This window comes from Falco peregrinus, chromosome 1 (genome assembly GCF_023634155.1).
Source record: "Falco peregrinus isolate bFalPer1 chromosome 1, bFalPer1.pri, whole genome shotgun sequence".
In the NCBI taxonomy this organism is placed as follows: Eukaryota; Metazoa; Chordata; class Aves; order Falconiformes; family Falconidae; genus Falco; species Falco peregrinus.
The window spans coordinates 51,015,616-51,033,073 of record NC_073721.1 but is presented as its reverse complement, the minus strand read 5'-3'; the positions used below and the strand labels follow the sequence as shown (position 1 = coordinate 51,033,073).

Here is a 17,458-nt window from a genome sequence, read left to right as displayed (position 1 = left end):
CCCGGCCCGCGGCCGCCCCCGGCGGGGGAGCGGGGCCGGCGCGGCTCCCCGCCCTTCCTGCCGCGGCCGCGGGACGCGCCGCCCGCGGGCACGGAGCGCGGCGGCGGGCGGAGCGGGGCGCGCCCGCCCCATGCACCGGAGCCATGAGGGCGGGCAGCCCCGGGGCCCGGGCCGCCGCGCCCCGGCCGGCGCCGAGGCGGGCAAGGTGAGCGCTGCCGCGGCTGCCGTCGGGCCGGGCACCCCGGGGCGGGCGCGGGGCCGGGGCCGCCGGCTGCCCCCGCGCCCGAGGGGAGGATTTTCCAGCCCGGCGTTTTCTGGGGCGTTTTGTGCTCGGTGGAGGGAGAGGGGGAAGAATTTCGATTTTTAATTACTACCATTAAAAAAATCAAATTTGCAATTCTTTGGGTGGCCTGATGGATTCCCTGATTGACAGCCGGAATTGACACTCTGGGTACCTCTTATCTCGGGCATTTACGGCAATTTCTAATTGCAGGTAGTTTGTGGGGTTTTTTCAGCGCTTTGGCTCGCATGGGAACCGAGCGATTACTTCAAGAGGCCCGGGTTAAGTGCAGGCAGGGAGAGAATTCAATCCACATTCAAATTGCTTCATTAAAAAGACGCAGCTTTTGTTGCAAAGGATTTAAATGGCCACTAGAAAGTTCTTATTTATTGTTTTGAGGCGGTTTATATAGGGTGCCCGGCGCTCACCCGGCGCATGGAGCCGCAGCCTCCCTCTCCCGCTCTCTCCCGCAAGGTGATGCCGCCGGAGCCGCTGCCCAAGGGGAGCGCCCGCTGCCTCGACCCGCACGCCCGCGCCATGGTAAGCGGGGCCGGGGGCTGCGGGGACCCGCCGGGCCGGGGACGCCGGGGTTCCGTTAGAGCGCTCCGGGCCGGAGGCTGCAGGGACGCTCCGGGCCGGGGACGCCGGTGGCTGCGGGGACCCGCCGAGACATTCCGGGGAGGGGTTTGCGGGACCCGCGGGACCTGCGGGACCGGGGACGCCGGTGACTGCGGGGACCCGCCGGGATGCTCCGGGCCGGGGACGCCGGTGGCTGCGGGGACCCGCCGGGACGTTCCGTGCCGGTGGCTGCGGGGACGCTCCGGGCCGGGGACACCGGCGGCCGCGGGGATCCGTCGGGACGCTCCGGGCCGGGGCTGCGGGGGACGGCGGGGCCCCGGCTGACGGCCCCGCGGCGGCTCTACCCGCAGTCGCAGCCCGACGGGGAGCCGCTGCCCGGTGCCCTGGAAAAGGAGGACGCCCGCTCGGCACCCAGCACGCCCTCCACGCCGTCCGTCTGCTCCCCGCCATCCTCCTCCTCCTCCACGCCGTCGGCCGGCAAGAACGTCTGCTCCAGCTGCGGGCTGGAGATCCTCGACCGGTACCTGCTCAAGGTGAGCGGCGGCGGGGGGCTGCGGGGGGTGCCGGGTGGCCCCGGGGGGTCCCGGGTCTCAGCCCCCTTCTCTGCCGCAGGTGAACAACCTCATCTGGCACGTCCGCTGCCTGGAGTGCTCCGTGTGCCGCACCTCGCTGAGGCAGCAGCACAGCTGCTACATCAAGAACAAGGAGATCTTCTGCAAGATGGACTACTTCAGGTAGGGGACACGGGCTGGGGGCAGCTCCGCGCCCAATCCCCGGCTCCGGGGGGGCTCAGCGTCCTCGCCGGCTGCCGAGGGGTCGGCTCCGCTCCGGCGCTGCCGGGGAAAAGGCTTGAAAAAGCGGCCGGGCTCCCCGGAGCAGCCCGGCGGAGGGGCGTCCCCTCGGGGCGCGGGGAGGAAGGGGAGCCGGGGTGCAGCCGCAGCCTCTCCCGGAGGGGTTCCTGCCCCCCCCCCCCCCCCCCCCTCGTTGCCGGGGTGCCGGTGCCCCCAGCCGGGGCCGGGCGGGTCGGGCCGAGCCCCTCGGCATGGCGGGGACTGGCCCCCTCGCCTGGGGAAACGCTGCCCGGGCGGCACCGCCGCGGCTCCGGCCCCGAGGGCAGGCGCGCCCCGGGCGGTCTGCGGGGTCGGGGGGCTCCGTGAGTCCCCGCCTGCCCTGCGGTGCCGAAGCGGCCGTGCCGGGCGTGCGGCAAAGAACCGAAACAAATTATCGGCAGCGCGAGCTCCTGCGGCCGGGCCAGGGCTCGCCGGGTGCTGGTGCGTTCGGCCGGGACCAGCATGCCCCGGGGAGCGGGGGGCTGCACTGGCTGCTACGGGGTTTTGGTTATAAACCTTAAACCACGAATTTTCTCCGAATAAGCGGCGGGAGGGGATGGAGGATCCCGAGCTCTTCACCGGGATTTAACTGAACACCAGAGCCCCTCGCTCTGACTTTCCCCATCCCGCTGCGGTGGGCAATATTGTTTGCCCCGGGGGGAAGGGGGGTTCCGGGCAGGAGGTGAGAAGGACCCCGGCGGGGGGCGCGGGGGGCTCGGCAGCATCCCCCCGCCGCGGCGGAGCGAGTAGGGGAGCCTTCGCGGCCAGAGGTGCGGCGGGCAAGGCGTACTCGGGGCAAAACGCCTTGCCCGTTCCTCCGGTGGTTTTTATCGAGAGGGTCTGCAAACGCTCGGGTACCGGCTGTCAGCCCCCGGGCTGCCGGCGGGGGATGCTGAGCCCGAGGGGCCGCCGCGCTCCTCGCCCGCACCACCGCTGTGACCGTTGTTATAGGCGTTGTGATTATTTTTAAAACTGCTTTATTTTTTGTGATTTCACCAAAATCGCCTCCGCTCTCAGCAGAAAGGTTTCGGGAGGTCCGCCGTGCCGTTGTGCTGCTTCCGAGTACTATTAGCTTTTTCGTTAACTAATAATCGTTCCGACGCCGTTAATGCTGGTGATTTTGCGGGGTTTGGTCGTTTTTTTCTGTTTGGTGTTTTTTTTTTTTTTTTTTTTTTTTTTTAAGAGCGGCACTTTCTAAAGGCGGTTTTAAAGCAGCGACCGGGTCTTTAAATTGCCTTCGAGCAAACCCAGCGAATAACAGCTGTGAAACCCCAACCTGCTTAGCGCCCCCCCGCAGCCCCGTCCCAGGCTGCCGGTGCGGGGTCTCTGCCCTCGGGCACCGGCGGGGCCGCAGCAAAACCACAACGAAAATCGCTGCGGGCGCCGCAGGACCGTCCCGGTCCCGGGGCGGCCGGTTCGGGGGGCTGGGTGGCTCCCCGGCTGCGCTTCGCACTTACCTTTTGCACAAAGAAATGGGGATTTGGGGGTGAGGGGTTTCTTGGGTTTGGTTTGGTTTGATTGGGTTTTTTGGTTTTGTGGTTGTTTGTTTTTTGTTTTTTTTTTTTGTGAAACGCTGTGCGGCGGGAGCGGCAGCGCTCGGTACCGGCGGGTACCGCTCCTCTCGCAGCCCCCAGGGCCGCCGAGCGCGGCCCCGGCGGAGCCCGCCCGGTTGAGCTCGCTCGGTTGAGCAGCCGCCGCCGCCGCCGGGGCCGCTCCGCAGCCGGGAGCCGCCCGCCGGGGCCGGGGCAGACGCCCCCCGGTAAACCCGGCTCGGGGGTTGCTCGCCCGATCCCGGCCTCTGTGAGCATCCCAGCCCGCCGCGAGTCCGGGACTGCCGGGACCCGGCGCTTGGCAAAGGACAAACCTGACTCTTGAAATGGCTTTTGGGGGATTTATTATTTGCTGCGGATGAAGTGTGTGCGGTTTTGTATTTTTTTTTTAAAGCAAAGCAGGGAACCCATTCTAACCCGTGCGGGTCTTCAGAGCCGAGGCCGGCGGGCAGGGGCGGCGGGATGCGCGCCGCCAACGGCAGCTTTTGTGGCACCAGCGCCGGTTCCCGGGAGCTGGAGCTGGGGGCTGTCGGAGGGACACCCAGGGGCGCTGCTCGGCGGCTGTCGGGCACCGCTGCCCATGGCGAGCGCGTCCAGGCCTGCCCTGCCCGACCCTTCCCTCCCTGCTGGCACCAGGGGCTGCCTCGTGTGCGTTTTTAAGCAAATGCTGCTGTTTCCTGTGTCTTGTCAAATAATTGCGTTTGGCGTCCAGGGCTCCAGCACTTCGAGGAGAACCAAATTAAAATTGGAGGTCATTGAGCAGAACATTGTGTTCCCGGGTGATGCGAGGGCTGCTCACAGCCAAGCTCCCATGGCTCTGGTTGTAGGGAGGTCCCGTGTGATTCCCGCGGTGTCCCACGGCTCCCCGCCTCCTCAGTAGCCCTTGGGCATGCAACCGTGGGCTTGTTGGCTCCAGCATGTGTCCCTGGGGGCCAGGACAGCAAAAAAGCTGTGCCGCGGGTGGGCCAGCGCCTGCAGCCTGGCTGTGGCCCAGGTGGCCTCCGTCGCTCCTCGCTGTCATGCCCCGCTGGGATGATGCTCCTGTGCGAGCACTGCTGTGGTTCGGCATGGAGACAGACTCACTGAGGCAACCCATGGCCGGGCTGCTGTGATTTGGAGCGATGTCTGGAAGCTGCAGCTGCCTCTGGGGGCTGTGTTAGGGGCTTCCTATGGAGTGGGCCCAGGGATATTTGGAGCTGCGGGTGGCCCTGGGTGCTGGGTGGCCCCTGCCCTGTCCCCTGCAGGCAGGGACAGACAACAGGGCTCGGGGAGCTGCAGCACCCAGCTATGAGGGGTATGTGAGAGCCAGGATGCACCAGGGTGTCCTCTGCCTCTGCTCTTCCCGCACCCCAGATGTTGTGGCCGCCCCTGGGGGAGGCGGGATGAGTCTCTCTGGGTTGAGTCTTTCCTGGTAACGTTGTTGGCAGTTTCCATCTCCTAGCGTTAACCGTTGTGAAGTGCCGGCAGCATCTGCTCACCCGACCACAAACCACGCGCGTGGGGTGTGAGCTGATGGCTCGGGCAGATGTTGGTGGTGCCTCGGCCTGTGCTGTAGTGCTGGGCTTGGTGATGTCTCCGGCTCTGGCTCCTGCTGCAGTGCAGCCCCATCCCCATCCCCACCAGGCAGGTGGCAGAAGCCATGTGGAGCCCCTTGCCTGGTGATCCACCACCCCGAGCAGACGGGGATCTTTGGGCTCTCACAGACCTGCAAGCTCAGTGACCTGAAGTCTGGTTTGGTTTTGAGCTGTTATTTCCAGGAGTGATGGGTCAGGGCAGTGTGCTCGCAGGCATTTCTCTCCCCATTCCCGCGTTGCCAGTGGTGGTGGTCCCTGCAGTGACAGTCTCTGTTGGGTGACAGTGGGTGTCTGTGTCCAGCCCTGGCTCAGCCTGTTTTTTGTAAAACTTGATCGCTGCGGTCGGTGCTGGGGGCAGGTGCTGGCAAGAGCTGCAGGCGCAGCATCGGCAGTCACTAATGCTGCACCCTGCGCAGCCCCCGTGCCTGTTCTGGCTGCTGAGCCTCAGTCCCTCTCCGGGTGCTGCTCATGCTGTGGCTGCACAGGAGACAGTGATGTCCACCCCTGTCTGTGCTGGCTGCCATGGCCCTGGCAGCCCCTGTGCCTTCTGCAGCCCCTTCCCTGCTCCCTGCCAACCTGGGGAACCCACCTGGCCCCTGGAGATACTAGGGGTGCTGTGGGTCTGGGCCCAACTGGGTGTCTGCCCCAGATCCCAGCTGGTGGTGTGATAGGGATGTGTGACCTTTCCTGTGTGGTGCCTTGTGCCTCAGTTTCCCCTCGGCCCTGGAATGTGCCTGTCCCCGTGCTGTGCTCCCCCCTCCCTGCAGCAGGCTGTGATTCGAGCGGGGAGCAGTGATTACCACGTGCTATTAGCTTGGTAAGCCTGCCCCTCGTTTGATACCGTTCAGTAAGTACGACTGTTTACATAGCACATTGTTCAAAGTAATTCAATTTAAAGGAATGATCTTTACTTCTAAATAAAAAATTAATACAGTTCTTTTGTTTGTGCGTTTATATAAACTAGCTGGCACAAAGTCAGTTTACAACGTTCCCATCTGAAGTAAATTAGTGAAGTCTCTTAGCTAAGTCTCTGTATAATTTCAGCACAGAAATGTCCGTTCTAAACCAGCTTTTTTTTTTTTTTTTTTTTTTGGTCAGCTATGGTCAGGCTGAAAAATTTAAACCTTTCTTTTCCTCCCAAATAGTTTTGCAATTAGTAATTCCAGCACAGGACAGTCTCTCTGCATCTCGCTGAACCCATGGCGGGCTGTGGCGTGGGGTCGGGTGGTGCTGGCGGTGGTGGGCTGACCTGGGCCCCTCCGTGTCCGCTCTGCAGTGGCCAGGGGCTGCTCTGGCTGACCAAAGCCGAGGGGCTGGCAGCACGGTGGCTCTGCTGCTCGAGGGGCTGGCAGGACGGTGGCTCTGCTGCTCGGTGTGGCTGTCACTGCTCCGTGTTTTGTGCCTGTGCTGGGAGATGCTGGAGCTGCTTGGGCAAGGGTGGCAGCAGCTCTGCTTGCCGGGCAGTGCGGGGCTGGGGGGGGGGCAGGGGGGGACCCGTGGAGCCTGAGGCGGTGCTGGTGGCAGCAGTGGCTGCCCTGGGGGTGCATGGGGAAGTGCATGCAATCAGGGCTGTGTCGGAGTCAGCACCAGCTCTGCAGTGGCAGGGGAGACGCTCACTTCTCCCCTGCTGCTCTTTCTGCTGCTTGCTGCTCATTGCATTTATTTTTAAGCAGCATTAATGTTAAAATGCAGAAGCATAACCAAGGCTGTGCCTGACTCTGCCTGTGCGCAGGCAGCATCTCCTTGCAGCCGTGGCCCAGGGGTGCAGGGCCACAGGGACCACATCTGCGGCTCCCTGTGAATCGCCCACCCTCGGCCGGTAGCATCCTGGCAGAAATGGGCTTTTTCAGAAGTGTGAGCAAAAGTCTAGTGCCCAGCACGGGGATCCTGGCCCCCTTGCTGCCTCTCGTTGTGCTGAGCTGCTTTCCAGCGTAACTCACTTAAGCGTGATCATCATCCTCTCGCAGCAAGGAGACCTCCTCGTAGGAGGAAAAAGCAGATGCATGCGCCTGTACGTGTGAGGAGAAAACACATGTTTTGATTTATGGCAATGTGAGACAACCAGCTCTGACACAGTTTCCATCTGAGTCTCACACTGTCTGTTATCTAAATAAAAAGCCCACGGGCTTGGAAGCTGATTCACGGGCTGCATCGCTTCAGCCCCTCGGCCATGCCTGGCACTGCAGCGAGTCACACCCGCTCCTGCCCACGCTGCTGCCCGCGCGGGGCCATTTGGCTGCGGCTCCTTCCCTGCGTGGCTGTTGTGGGGTTTGGGCTGGACGGGGCGAGCAATGGGACCGGCAGCAGTGCCTGCCCCTCGGTGTCATGCTGGCCCTCGCCCTGCCTGCCCTCACCCTGTCTCTTCTCCTCTGCAGCCGATTTGGTACAAAGTGTGCCCGCTGCGGCAGGCAGATCTACGCCAGCGACTGGGTGCGGCGAGCGCGGGGCAACGCCTACCACCTCGCCTGCTTCGCCTGCTTCTCCTGCAAGCGGCAGCTCTCCACCGGCGAGGAGTTTGGCTTGGTGGAGGAGAAGGTGCTGTGCCGGATTCACTACGACACCATGATAGAGAACCTCAAGCGAGCGGCAGAAAACGGTACGCAGACCCAACGCCATGGTTGTGGCCTTACCCCAGGGACCATGTGGGGCTGTCCCTGTCCCCTGCGCTGACCCCCATCGCAGGGTGCCAGGGTTGGTCCTGTGGCTGCCAAAAGGGTGTAATGGGTGGCCCTGCGGCACTTGAGCACAAGGCGCAGGGGTGGCCGATCTGCCGGCAGCACCGGTGGCTGTGGCAGACATGAGTGCCCCAGGCAATGGCGGGACAAGCCCCCAGTCCTGCAGAGCCCGGCATGCAGTGTGCGAGGAAGCTGCTGGGATTGTGAGGCTGTGAGTCATGAATCTAGAAGGTGGGAAAGCTGGACATCCGACAAAACCTTCCCATCATTTTCCACCCACCCTGCCCACCCGGGGAAGTGCTGCTCCCAGCTGGACTGCGCCACGATGCTGTCCCCATGGCGGCATGCTGTGAGCAGCCGGTCGGCCGCTGCTTTCCCCGTCAAGGCGGTGACACCAAGGAGCTGCCTCAGCTCCCATCCCCTTGAGCCCAGCCCCATCCTGCTGCATGGCAGCGGCCAGAGATGCTCGGAGGAACAAGCTGGGGTTAGTCCAACGTGCTGCACAGGGCAGCCAGGCAGCGCCAGGGGCTGTCCTGCATTAGGAAGCACCTGAGATATGTTGATATGGCAGCGACTGTGGTTCAGGGGAGCAGGAGGCCTCCTGGGCTTGATGTCACAGGAGCCTGGCTGTGCCTGGGGCAGGAGGGAGCCCAGCCACGTCCTGCCCATGCGATGAGACCAGGTTCATCTCCCTCCTGTGCTTGTGCCCGTGGGGAGTGATGGCCATGGCGGCTGCAAGGCTGTTTGCTTTTATCACATGGGCATTATGCCGGGCAAGGTACCTGGGGATGCTGTGCAGCTACAAAGTCACTGAGGGAAGTGTCCAGGGCTGCCTTCTCATAACCTCGCACTCCTGGGACCCTGCTGGGGCTGTGCTGGGGCATTGCCCCCGGCCGGGAGCAGGGCTCCAGCCCTCTGTGCCCCTCGCTAGTGCTTGGTGGGCATGGGGAGGCAAACAGCATGTCCTGGCCCATGCAGCATGTGGAAACCATTAACAACCTGATGTGAAAATAATGTGTTTCTGTTTACAGTGTTTGAGTAAGAGGATGAAAACAGAGTGCCCAGTTGGGTTGGGAGGGTCCCAGCTTGGGCCATGGTTTGCAGCATGTTGATCCATATGGTCAGCCGCTGTGGAGGTGCGAGCGAGGCGGTGGGGAGTGGAGATGGAGGGGGAGAAGCCGTGTGCCCTGGAGGAACAGGCTGGTGTGAGGCCGGCAGGGTCTGGTGCCAGGGGGGTCCCGCAGAGCCGTTATCCCAGCTGAGGGCTGGGGCGGTGGGTTTGCTGCTGCTTGTAAGGACCTGTTGGTGTGGGCTGAGCCCCACGGTGTCGGGCAGTGCTGGGACATGTGGTGAGTGTCCTGAGTGGGTACCTGTGTTCACGTGTTCCCTGGTTTTGAGAAGGGGATGGGATCACTTTGGAGAACTGCAGTTGCTGCAGAGTTGGAGGGCCATGCTCCCCCCCCTCCAGTAATTACCCAGCAATTTCTTCTGCACATGAGGTTTTACATACAAGAAAAATAAACAGATGTTGCTGAAGTCAGAGTCCCATTCATCATCCGAAAAGAACAAGTCAAACTATATGAGAAAGCCCTTCAACTCAAGCCAAGACAATCACAGCCTGGTCCAGCTTGCAGAGCGAGCGGCGAGTTGTGCAGGCGCATCCTGGGGGTGGGGTGAGCGCCAGCTCTGCTCAGGCATCCTCCCTCATCCATCCCTTATCCCTGCTTCATCCGCACTGCCGAGAGCAGCAGGGCCAGGCACAACACGGGCTGCAGCAGGGACCCCAGTGAGGAATGAGGGACCCTGGCTCCGGCTGCCCTCCCGGCAGGCTCCGTAGCTGTGTGAACGGTTAGGCTTGTCCCCCATACTGTGCTTGGCAAGTGGGTGGCCAGTGTCCCCCTGGCACGTACCCCTTAGTGTGGTTGCTGCTCAGAGCATGGGACCCAGGAGAAGGAAGAGGTTGGGGTGCTGGAAGGATTTGAGGCCGGGGAAAGGAGCAAAGAGCCCACTGAAATGCTCTGAGCAAATGAAACGACTGATGGAGGCAGCACCGGCAGGGGAAGATGGGGTCATGGGGAGCAGCATGGGGCAGGAGTGATGGAAGTCCGTGAGTGCAGCAGAGACAGGGTCCCCTTCTGAGCAGCTGCCTGGAGGATGTGGCTGTGAGTCAGGGCCAGCAGGACATCAGTGCTTTCCTTCACGCACCACCTTGACATCCATCTTCCCGCTGCCGTCCCTCGTTTCCCACAGCTTCCACCAATTTGCTGCATTTTTCTTAATTCAACAGTGAATTCATCAGGGTCAGCAGTGTCTCCTCCCCAGTGTGTGGAGGGGCTCAGCAGCCCAGGGTGGGTCCTGGGTGGTGGCACTGGCTCTACTCTTTCTGCTGCTGCTGGCAGCAAGGGATGCTGTGGGTGCCCCATGCTGCGATGCCAGGCGTGTTGTCCCCGTTGCACGCAGGGGCGGCGGGCAGGGGGTCTGTGACCTGTGGTGCATGGGGCTTCTCTCTCGTAGGCAATGGGATCACGCTGGAGGGGGCTGTGCCCTCAGAGCAGGACAGCCAGCCGAAGCCAGCCAAGAGGGCCCGCACCTCCTTCACCGCCGAGCAGCTGCAGGTAGTGGGGCTGGGCCAGGGGGGCTGGAGGGGCTGCAGCTCCCTGGCCTCATCCTGACCTGCTCTCTCCTCTCCCTGCCAGGTCATGCAGGCACAGTTTGCTCAGGACAACAACCCCGATGCACAAACGCTTCAGAAGCTGGCGGACATGACGGGGCTGAGCCGGAGAGTCATTCAGGTGCGGGCAGGGATGGGCAGGGTGCAGGCAGGGATGGGCAGGGTGCGAGCACCATTGGCTGAGCAGCCCCAGGCAGGGCAGAGGAAGGGGTAGAGGGGGTGCACCAAAAGGCTGGTACCAAACAGGACTCACATCCCCATAGCCCTTTGCTCCCATACGTTGATTCCGGGACTTGCAGCATCCAGCAGCTTTGTGCTGCCTCACAAGCGTGTCAGCTTCACTGGCTCCCATAGCGATGCCTGCACTGTCCTTCCTCTGTCTTGCTTGTGGCTTTTCTATTTGTTTTTTCCTCTTACGATGCAATGAAAAAACCCAACCATTCAGCCCCAGCCTGTCCCAATAAATCACTGAGCGGGAAAGCCACTGTTAGTGCACGGGCCTGACAGCAGGCACGGCAGCAAAAGCGCTTCCCTGGCAGTTGGCAGCGTCCCCACTGGGGTCAGGCACAGCTGGCTTGCTTCGGGAAGTGCTGGGATCAAGAAGTTTAAAGAAAAAGGGTATTTTTGCAGCCCCAGGGGATGCAGTGGCAGGGAAGTCCCCATGCTTGTGCTGTTTGGGAGGGGAGAGAAAGTGGGGCTGTCGGGACTGAGAGAAATGCTCCCACCGCAGCCCCCAGCTCGCCATCCCTGTAGGCAGCCCAGCTCTACCCCTCGGTGACTTTTATACTCTTCACTTTAATGTTCTGCTGACATACTTTCTGCATGTAATAAAAACACCAGTGATTAAAATAAATTTGGAGCTTTCATCCAGGATTGTTTTGCCAACGACACATTTAAATTTCATGTGTGAAAATCTGGCTCAAGTCTCAGTTATTGAGATTCTTCATTTAGCTAAAGATCGAGCAGTCTGCACGCTGGGCTATTTTTTATGTAGATATTTTTTAAAGGCACTTTGAACAGGAAACAATTTGTCAAATGCTTATGACTGTCCAGCGTGCTCAGCCTCAGAAAGCTGATCTTCGCTGAGCCTTGAGGAAGATTTTACTCCCAGCTATCTCTCAAAAATTAAAGCATAAGAAAGAAATCATCACATTAGCATAAAAAAACCCCTTTTCCATGCACGTTTTAACTCGGGATGTAATCCCCTAACTATTCCTTGAATTAAAGCAGTGACGTATGGTCAGAGGGCTCATACCTGCCACTTATATGGACTAGGGCTGTATCCCACCACAGTACCCTCATTTCTTAGCTTTAATGTTCTGCTAATGTGGTTTTTGAATACAATAAACCACAAGTGATTAAAGCAATATTGTTTTCATCATCTCTAAAGTCCCATCTTCTCCTACTCTGAGCTTTTACTTGGTATTGTCTCCCCTTGTCTCTCACCTTGCCAATGCTCATGCATTTCCCAGCTGACCTCAGCCATGCTTTTAGGCCAGGCTAGCTGGGGTGGAAGGTTAAAATCCGAATAAGACGTTGAAAGGTGCTCCCATTGTTTGCAGTAAAAGCCGGGCAGGGACAAAGCTTTGCGTGTGCAGGGGTGGATGAACTCAGCCAAAGCTCGGGTACGGGGGTGTCTCTGCCAGGCTGGTATGGTGCTGTTACCCAGGGCTTTCACAGCCCTTCAAGGTCAGGGAGCAGCTTATCATTAAAACTATTCTAGTGTGGAAGGAAATAGTGTGACCATTAATGTAAGTCTCTGCATGACCATTAATGTAAGTTTCTGCATGACCTAGTCAGGGTGTTTCATTCAGTGACTCCTGCAACAAGCTTGGTAGTTTTATTTCCTTTTATAAAGAACAGTGTTGGTTTTGACCAAGACAAATCAATAGCAGAGATGCCACTTCAGGCACCCTGATGAATGTACTGTCTTGAGACCAAGCTCTTGCTCTAGTGAGTGCGAAACAAAGCTGTGCAAGCTGATGGAATGCTGGTGAGGTATTTCAGCATGCAGATTTCTAAATTTGATTCCCTTTTTTTAAATACTTGGAAGAAACACCCGTCATAGGGTCTTGATGAAGGACCTCACATCAATCCAATCATCTCTCCATTGACACAGGGTTTGCTGCTTTTGTTTCAGGTTTGGTTTCAAAACTGCAGAGCCCGCCATAAAAAACACACCCCCCAGCACACAGTGCCACCCTCGGGAGCCCCCCCATCCCGCATCCCTTCCTCGCTCTCTGATGACATTCACTACTCGCCCTTCAGCAGCCCAGAGCGGGCCCGGATGGTGACGCTGCACGGATACATAGAGAGTAAGTGCTGGCTCGCAGGGCTCTGGCGGTGGGGTGCTCGGGGGCGGCAGGGAAGCGGGGTGCTTGGGGACGGCGCGGTGCTCGGGGACAGGAGTGTGGCGGGGTGCTCAGGGACGGCAGGGCGTGGGGTGCTCGGGGATGGCAGGGCACGGGGTGCTCCCCCAGAGCAGGCGGTAGCACAGAGTGCTGTCAATAATGCCCCTGTACTGTGAGCGCATGACTGGTGCACATGTTGCTGCTCCTCTTCCTCCTTGTGGTCTGATGGACGTTTTCTTTGGGATTTTCCGAAGGGCCATTTACAAGGAAGCCCCAGATGAGGGAATGAGGGGGGAGGGGGCTTCTGCAGGCTCTCCCTCCATGCCTCATCCCCAGGGAAGTCAGTGCCCAGGTTTTACCTGACTGGTCCTTGGCCCGCCTTGTGTTTTCTTTGTTGTGGAGAAGAGGGGTGAATGTGCCCTGGTAAGCTCGGTGGTCAAGTGGTCTCCTTGCTGCTCAGAAGATCAGAGTTGCTTTCTCTGATGGTTGCAAGTATGGGTGAATCATTTGCAAGTGGTGGGCAGCTTTGGTCATGCCTGGATGGAGGTTTTGGCTCCGTGACTCTTGTGAGGTTTCTCCCCTCCCTCGCCCACACGGGCTGTGGTAAAATGTGGCTCCTGCTGTGCCTCTGCCTGATCCACTGGGCATCTCTTCTTCCTCGTGTGTCCCCAGCTGCTCCCTGGTGGAAGCCTGACCGTGCCGACTGGAGGGCGTGTGTTGTTTGTAGTAACAGAGGCTGAAGCCTCTTCTCATCCACAGGTCAGGTACAGTGTGGACAAGTGCACTGTAGACTTCCCTACACTGCTCCACCAGTGCACCTCAAAGCAGACATGGAAGGACCACTATCTAATAGGGGTGAGAAGGTAATTGTAGTCCCTGTTTCAGGCTTCGGGGCCAAACCTCAACTTTAGCAAAGATTTTTGTGTAACGTCATTGCCACTGCTGTCTCTTGTCAGCATCACTGCTCCTCCATGATCTCCGGCAGCTGCCACCCACTCATGTGTCTTTTCTTAATTTTGGTGGCCCTAGATTGCCGTAGCAAGTATTGGTCAAAATGGCATCACTTTGTTCTTCACTAAATACCCCTCGTTGTTGTGATGTGCTGGGATGCTGTGCCTGCATTCGCTGAAGGCTTTTGACATCCTCCTGCCCGAACTCTCTGTGGTCTCTCCTCACTGTGTGCAGTGAGCTCCGTCCTGCTCTGCTCCCCAGCCACCTGCACGCGTGGTCAGTGTTACAGCCACGGGCTGTTAACAGTGGAGCAGGGGGCACCTCTAGCATGGGCTAACTTCCCAGTTTTCCATGAGTTAGTAAGAAAGATTCATTTCTTGGGGATTCCAGTATTGCTTAAAAAAATAACAAGTGGCTGTTACAGTATCTGAAGTGGGAATGTTATTTCACAATGTCTGGCCAGGAAACAGTGTTGTATGTTGGTGTTTTTCTGTTCAGTGCTTAAAGCATCTGTCTGTTCTAACTCACAGCTTATTTGGGGGCAAGACTTCCGGCTTATAAGATTTAATTTAAGATCCCGATTTAAGTGACTTCATTTTGAGGAAACACTGAGCCTTTGGCAACCTGAACTGGTTTTAGCTTTTGTCTTTACTGTTAGAAGTTCTCAGCATCTCTCTTTTCCAGTCTCACTCTATTCCATGCAGCAATGGTAGCTTATTGGGTTCTGTTTCGATAAGCACAAGCAGGGGCACAGCAAAGTGACTTTTTTAGTCTAAATGCTACCATTTAGCAAGCTGGAGAGTGTTCAGAAAATATTATACGGTCCTGGTGCTGTCATTCAGAGAAACTTCACTGCAGCAAGTAGCTCCTGTGATTTAAATGCAGTTACTTGCCTGCAGCTGTTGCAGAACTGAGTTCTCAGGACACAGCGCTACACCCCCCAGCCAGCTCCTTTTTCAAACAGTCACCTGCATGTTGAATTCCTGAAACCTGAAGCAGCTGCTTTTTCAACATCCAAAATTTTTTAAAAGCAGAGATAGCTGAGATCCTGGGAAAACAATGTAAATGCAAAGTCCCTGTTCCACTCCACACGTGGGGCACCCCTTGCTCCTTTTGGGGCACCCAGCACAGCGGCTGGGGTGAACAGTGTTGTGACCCACTCAGCAGGTGCTCCCTCGACCATGGCGAGGACAGATGTTCTGTGTGCAGGGCAGCGAGGTGCAGCAGCTGGAGGGAAGCCTGTGCTGATCAGCGAATGAGGGGGATAGAGTCAAGACTTGGTAATGACCTTCATCTGTCTTGGTAGCTGCCATGTCACAGAACAAATACATTAAACGCTGGTCTCGGTGCATTGCCTGGTACAATACAGTTTCTCAGCTAATGGTGTGCCTGAGGGACCTCTCCCAGGCTGTGTGCTGCAATGGTCCCGTTACCTCCCTCCTGGGCTCCGCGGCTGTGGCGTGTGCCGTCCCCCGCCGGCTCTGTGCCATGGGCAGGGCTGGTGGCTCCTGGGCAGGCAGTGGTTCTGGAGAGGGATTTCCTGCAGGGAAGCGGCTGCCATAGCGGGGCAGAAAACACATGTCCATTGTGAGGGCTGTCTGTCTCTGAAAGCAGCTAACGCTCGATTCACGTTTTTCCCACTAGGTCATCCTCTTTCAGTACTGACGGCGCGAACTCTTCCTCATCTGCCCATGGCGCTACCAGCACCACTGCCCCTCAGCCGCTGAAACACAGCGTCCAGCCCAAGGCAACGGTTATCACTCATGCAGGAGAAACTCAGATCCAGCATTCTCAGTTATTTTCATTGACCAGCATCTATCATCCACTATTATTTCTCCAGCAACACTCTGTGTATGTGTGTGTTGAGTGCAGAGTTACATTTTTCACTTGTTTCTTGTGGACTTGTAGAATGACCATGAGTATCTCCAAGGCAATGCCAGACACAGTCAAAATTAATGACTCTACTGTGCTTGCAAATCTTGCTCTCAAACCCATGGGAATATGAGCAAACCAGAACATGCTGAGTCTCGGGGGGGGGGGTCGATGATCACCTCGGTGAACGTAAAGAAAGGAGGAATTTACGTGGTTTGGCCTGATTCTCTTTTTGCACCAGTGAAGCACTGTCGGTTCCCGGACATCCCTCCTTATTTCCACTTGCATGTGTGAAATCTGAAATAGGCTTTTTGGCTCAGCAACTTGATATATACACAGACCTTCCTGAGCCAAACTCGCGGGTAGCTGAGACTCCACTAAGTGGAAAACACGATGCCAGCTGGAAATAGGCAGTTTTTCTTCCTCCTCAAAGTGCTTTAGAATCACATGTCGTTTGATCACTCTAAGGTAAGTGAACCTTAGTGTTTTTCCCCCCGTTTTATAGGAGGGGAAACTGAGATGTCCTAAACTGAGAGGAACCGTGGGGGTTGGTGGCAGAGCCAGGTTTAGCACCCTGAAGTTTCTGATTGCTGACTTGTTCTTAGAACACTGCGTCTCTCTCCTCTCACAGCCACCTGCCAAATCTTTTTTATTTTTTTATTTTTTTACTCTTGTTCTTTATTAACAAGCTACTTTTATTTCCTTGAAGTCATATCGCATCACAAATGGGTGATTTCAGAATGTACCTACACAAAACTCTCAGAGACTCCATACTCTGGGACTGGGAAATCCTCAATGGAAGCTGGCTGTAAAGGTATAGAAATGTTCTGCCCTGTTGTGGACCCAAATTCAGTCAGTGGAAACAGTGGGGTAGAAACTGGAGACCACTTAAAAAGGTGAAAACCACAGCAAGGCCAGCAGGAGCAGTGGCTAGCTGAGTGGACAGCAAGGTGATGGCACATTCCTTTACCTGGCAGCATCGCTCTGATTCCCTCTGCCCTCCTGCTGTTCTCCCTTGCTGGAGTATGGCTGCTGCTCCTGCCAAGTCCTCGGACAAAGGCACAGCCCAGGAGGACTGCTGCCAGTGGGGCAGGCACCACAGGGCTCTTGCAACAGCAAAGGAAGTGCTCAGCAGCCTGGCCCCAAATCAGGAAAAAAACTCTGAAATAATCCTTCATTGACGGTAACAACAAAAAGTAAACAAGTAACCTTTGCCAGCCCTTCTCAGTTTGCACCAAGCCAAGAGCAGGTCTGTAACGAAACCTCTCTCCATGCAAGCACATGGGTTTGTCTTGCTGCTAAGTGTCTGTGAGGCCACGTTTCCAAGAATGTGAAAGCCTACTATGAGCCACAGTTAGTGCATAGTGTGACTGAACTGTGCCTGAGGAATGGAAGACAGGAATCCATCCATTGCATAACTTGTTTTTAATTCAAACTGTAGATACATGTATTTTTCTTTCTGGGAGATCCTGGATCAATCTCCAACATCGGCCGGGTGGGCAGTCATCCCATGGGTTTGGCCAGTCCGTATCGCACGCGCAGCAAGCCTTCCCCTGCCTGTGCCCCCGAGCTCCGTGTGACACAGCTGGCTGGCCACGCAGCTCCAGCTAACTGCAAGGCTGGAGGCTCGCCGCTCCGACCGCCCAGGGAACGGCCGAAGGAGATGTGCATGTCTGCTGAGGTGGCCACCAAAATCTCTTGCTTTGAGAAGTAACTGAGTACAAGCATGCATTGATATTTGTTGGAACAAATATGTACACACACACATACCTCTGTGTGTGTGTGTGTATATATATACATGAAAAAAAAATATTCAGAGAGAGAGTGTGATGGTAATTCCTTGGACAGTTAGGCCAGTGTTCTGTCTAATGGCAGCCAGCAGCTAGCAGCTCTATCCCCAATTTAAAATAACATCTGAAAGGAGAGAGGAAACTAAGTCTGCAAAGTATTATTGTTGCCTCCTGGCGTGCAAATAACCATTTCCAGTGTGTAGCCAGTGACAAGGCCTGACCTGACTGGAACCACCGCTGCAGAGGTGTCCCCTTGGGGAGGGGACATCACCGGTTGCACCCCTTGCAGTCACTTTTGTCCTTTCCATAGCAATGAGTGAAGGACGGGCGTTCCC

The 17,458-nt window shown here is 57.5% G+C and overlaps 1 protein-coding gene across 1 annotated transcript; it reads left to right on the top strand.

Annotated features, from left to right (window-relative positions):
* The first annotated feature begins 356 nt into the window (after nt 1-356).
* On the top strand, nt 357-15,536 carry LHX6 (LIM homeobox 6). The gene is made up of 9 exons (XM_055816015.1): nt 357-820; nt 1,210-1,392; nt 1,472-1,593; nt 7,189-7,409; nt 10,003-10,103; nt 10,185-10,280; nt 12,300-12,474; nt 13,270-13,373; nt 15,106-15,536. Exons 1-9 carry the CDS (start codon nt 716-718, stop codon nt 15,124-15,126), a joined length of 1,128 nt encoding a protein of 375 aa, XP_055671990.1. The 5' UTR covers nt 357-715; the 3' UTR covers nt 15,127-15,536.
* The last annotated feature ends 1,922 nt before the right edge of the window (nt 15,537-17,458 follow it).